Consider the following 4703-nt stretch of genomic DNA (forward strand, 5'->3'; position numbering starts at 1 on the left):
CTAATAACGCACACGTAGCATTGCCTGATTGCGGTGCTCGCGTCGCCCTTATTATTTCCGTTATTGTGGTGTATACGCGCGCGCGCGCGTGCGTGTATGTATACAACGCACGACTTTTGGTCGCCCGGTGTGCGGACAGGTCATCCATCCATCGTTGACGCGGCGCGTCTTTTTTTTGTCCCCTCTTCTCATGCGAAAACTGAAAAACCTTGGGATTTAAAAATGACACTCACCGCCGCAATCGCACGTGTAACGCGCCGAGTCACACGCGCGCGCAGCGAGCAGCAGCGGTTAACGGCCGAAAATGCAGAGCATGCTTAGAAATAGGTCCGTGCGCCGCCGTCATTTCCTCGATCCTTTCCTAGTGTGTCGAATGGCCGGTCGTATTCACGTACCGGCATAACGACACGACCGCGGATTCGTGAGTTTCATTGCTTCGATCGCGCGACGCGCGAGTCGTGCGGCAGAAAACTTGGGGCAAAAAACCGGGATTAACTTATTGTGATCTCGTCAAAATGCCCGATCGCGTCAATTTGTTGCATCTCGCGTCGTTAAGAGTATATCACATCGGTATATTGTTTCCTGCTTGTTATATGTATCTCTTGAATTTTATTTTTTAGTCTTATAGATGTTTGGAAGATTGATATTATGGCGTTTCAGACAGCATGATTATTTGTTAGGAAATAATTAGCGTGTGGCTTTGTATAATTTGACAGTTGTATAGTTTTATGTATATATAATTATTTCAGACACAATCACATTACCAGGATGCCTCGGGTAAGGAGACAAGTGATCCTGGAGGATCCAGCCAGGCCAGTTACTCCAGACATGGTAGAAACAAAGTTGCGTAAGTCACTTGCAGGAAAAATATTACAAATCTTACATTATTTTATCACTGTTAAGCTTACTCGAATAACATCTTTCTACAGTAAAGTCTGAGTTTCTGGATGATGGTTCGTTGGATGAAATTCAACCTCCAAAAGTGGCAGAAGAAACACCAAGCCCTCATTTACAGGATCACCAATATGGACAAACACCTTGTTACCAAATAACGAGAAAACCCACACAACCACCACCAAGAGCTGAGGTAAAATGATTGATGAGTGATGATGATAAATTGATACTGAGGTAAAATTTCTATAGTATCTCAGATTTTTTATAGTAATTTGACATATCAAAATATCTATGTTGATTTACGCAAAGATATTTAATTGACACTTGTCTAATCAAGTTACAATTTCCTTTTCTTTTTGGCAGATATCAGTTCAAGCGGTAAAAAGAAGACTGAATTTAGAGGTAGGGACAACTGGTCCCAGCCAGTCTGCCTTCAAAACACCCAGAGGTAAACGTAGAAGATCCGGCTCGAATTCTTTAGCTGGTCATACACCCACCAAAAGTAAATATCTCTTCTACTTTATGATCTTTCTCTTATTTTTTTCCATGTCATTCAAGAAAGAAATCATTTGTTTGATTGCAGGTAAAACTGTAGAAAGGACACGGTATGACACATCTTTGAGTTTGCTCACAAAAAAGTTTATTCACTTAGTTGAAAGCAGTCAGGATGGTGTGGTGGACTTAAACGTAGCGTCAGAAAAGTTGGAGGTACAAAAACGTCGTATATACGATATTACTAATGTTTTAGAGGGCATTGGTATTTTAGAGAAGAAAAGTAAAAACAATATTCAATGGAAGTAAGTTATCTGCTAAGATATATGTACATCTCTCTCTTACACTTTATCATCTATATGTACATAAATATTATATGGTTATACTCAAAATTAATTGCTTGTTACAGAGGCGGTCAGTTACCGAACAATCGGAACGATATCGCTAATCTCAGATGGGAGGTCGCAGATTTGGAAGCTAAGGAGAACACTCTGGATCGATTGATTCACGGTGCTGATAAGAATCTTCGCGAGCTCTGCGCGGATAGACAATACGCTTATGTGACGTATCATGATTTACGTTCAGTCTCAATGTACAAAGACCAAGTTATTATGGCTGTGAAAGCCCCGCCGGAAGCTACCCTCCATGTCCCACAACCGATCAATAACTTTGGTCAACAAAAGGTAAAATATCCGTAAAGTTTGATATTATTATTTATATGTATCATTTGCATTTCAATTGCTCTCCAACGTCTAGAGAAAAATATTTTATATTTGATAAAAATGTATATATATATTTACTAATGTGTTTTATATTCCACTTGTATTAATGTTTTTAGCTTCAAATGCACATGAGATCGGAACACGGCGAGATAGATGTGTTTCTGTGTCCTGAAGATTCCACAGTCAAAACATCCTATCCTGGGTATGCGACAACGCAATCTGTGCCTCAATCAAAAGAATCCGATATACCTTGTTTGCCTCCTGAATTGTTGGCTAATCGAGAAAGCGACATGCGAATCGAGCCAGTACCTTCCGATGAGAGTTTCATAAATACTCGTCTGTGTACCCCTGTAACTACAGTTACCAGTATAACAAGCATGAAGGACGCGTTCTTATGCGAATCCGATGATTATGGACCAATGGGCGGTGGCAAATTCCAACTCCAAACAGAGGACCAAATCAGCTCAGGTAAGATTAGAGGGAAATAATGCTTGTTTAGTTTGCTTTCTTTCTTTCTTGAAAAAGCTTCTTTCATATTTTATATTAATTGCCGATTTATAAATAATAAAAATTCTGAAATTGTGAAGGAAAATAAATAGGGAAAAATATTTATTTTTTGAGCTGTTTTCAGTAAATCAATTAATATTCTTTGTTTATCTTTGCCTGTAATCTTGTAGAACAATTTATATTTATTATTTATTTTATTCACACGAGGAAATTATTTGTCTCATACTTAATTTTATAAATTAAGTTTTTTCTATATATTTCATTTATATTTTAAAAATCCGGAATATTATCATATAAATCGTGTAACATTATTGATAATATTATTAAATTATAAATTGAAATGCATATTTAAATATGTTATATCAGTTTAAATATGTTATAAGAAATTTAAATATGTAATAAAACAAATAAAAATGAAATTATAAAAATAAAAAATTAAAACAATTTTTCATATAATTCTGTTATTGAATATATCAATATATTTTGTCGCAAAATCTAATGTGTTATTTTGTAAATGTGTAATATTTTATTCCTTTTTATTTCAAATATATTCATGTTTCTAATATTAAATATCAATTCGACAGAAATATCAATATTTATGCGAGACGCACATAGACTTCATAACTGATATTTTATTTTTTTACGCAATTATATTGAATTATGGTGTTATAAATTGAGCGAGAAATTCTCTTTGCACTATACGTTAAAATAAATTACTTTTTTAATATATTATTCTTTGCATTTTTGACAGATTGATAGAATATTAAAGATTTCTCGATTTCTTGATTAATAAATAGCTTTTTATCTATATATATTGTTTTCACAAGAAATTTGAGATATAAATTACACATGCATTTATTAATGCAGAATAACAGAGAAAGAAGTTTCCAATACTTTATTTCAATATAGTACAATATAATAAAAAAAAAAGGTCTTTATTTCTCGCTTTTCATATTTATAATTCAATATTTCTGTTGATATTTTAATAAATATACATTGCTGTATATTATTGCGTATTTATACGTTTCTTTTTCATTTAATTCTTACTTGTATTTTACTTCTGCAAAGTTTCTAACGCTTCATTTAGTTTAATGCTTTATGCCTTGTACATACACAGTTGTATCTTTTTTTAAATAAAATATTTTTAATCTTTTTTTGTCTCTGTATTACTAAAACAAATTCCGACTTAAGCGTTCTTTTCGTAGCGAAAGTTTTTGCAAAATAGATATTATGTGTATGAAATAATTGTCTTGCAAAATTGTTATATTATATCCTCATTTGAAAAGAACGTGTTGCATGTATTACAATTTAATAATCAGTTGTAGACACAAATATTATTCAAAAGAAAGGTAGAGGTTGAGTATTTCCATATAATATCTTAGTAGCACATTATCTTTCTTTTGAATATTTCACTGCCTTTTTACCAATGGATGATGGCCGTACCCTGATGGAGCTCTGGCTGTGACTTGTGTGTTGAAATTATCAAAATCACATCACAGGCAGAGTTCTAGTTAGGTAACGGTTTCAAACAGCAAAGCTCGTGTCGTGCAAAGGTACGTTCATCTATACTAACTATATTGGCTTCTATTATATTTTATATGATGTTACTACGTTAATATTATTTGATGGTTAATATTATTTGATGATTTGACATGGATGCAAGATGCGCTTTTCATACAAAAAATTCTTTTCATTATAACTATCTCTGAAAATTCTTCAAGGGAAACATATATGTAATTTAGAAATTAATATGATCGACCCGAATTTTGCAGCACTACTTTATTTTGATTCCACAAATACCAATTTTCTTAAATAATTAAACGATCTATTAGAAACATTGTTGAAACTAACAATATGCAGTAATTGTACTCTTTAACCGCTTATTAACTGATTGCGAACTTTTTAAATAAAATAAAGTACTTATATGGGATGGAACACAAGAAAACTATATATATATAAATAAGTCATATATTCTACATTACTGACATATAGTTCTTAATAATATAATATAATAATATAATTAATAATATAATTAGAAATAATATAATTAGACTCGTTTTTTTGTGATATGTGATTTAAAAATTATAA

At 32.7% G+C, this 4703-nt stretch overlaps 1 protein-coding gene across 7 annotated transcripts in view; it reads left to right on the forward strand.

Annotated features, from left to right (window-relative positions):
- LOC108694522 (transcription factor E2F2) overlaps nucleotides 1-4703 on the forward strand; it is a 13336-nt gene that overhangs the window by 7674 nt on the left and 959 nt on the right. For 5 of the 7 annotated variants that reach the window (XM_018204090.1, XM_018204088.1, XM_018204092.1 and 2 more), the window contains exons 2-7: nucleotides 750-847; nucleotides 930-1087; nucleotides 1258-1396; nucleotides 1478-1691; nucleotides 1796-2069; nucleotides 2225-2576. In XM_018204090.1, coding sequence (XP_018059579.1) covers nucleotides 769-847; nucleotides 930-1087; nucleotides 1258-1396; nucleotides 1478-1691; nucleotides 1796-2069; nucleotides 2225-2576 — 1216 coding nt within the window. In that variant the 5' untranslated portion in view covers nucleotides 750-768. Of the gene's footprint in view, nucleotides 1-138; nucleotides 328-461; nucleotides 571-749; nucleotides 848-929; nucleotides 1088-1257; nucleotides 1397-1477; nucleotides 1692-1795; nucleotides 2070-2224; nucleotides 2577-4703 lie in introns of those variants that run through there. The other 2 variants (XM_018204089.1, XM_018204091.1) reach the window with 2 other exon arrangements.

The sequence above is a fragment of the Atta colombica genome, unplaced genomic scaffold (assembly GCF_001594045.1).
Source record: "Atta colombica isolate Treedump-2 unplaced genomic scaffold, Acol1.0 scaffold12, whole genome shotgun sequence".
NCBI lineage: Eukaryota > Metazoa > Arthropoda > Insecta > Hymenoptera > Formicidae > Atta > Atta colombica.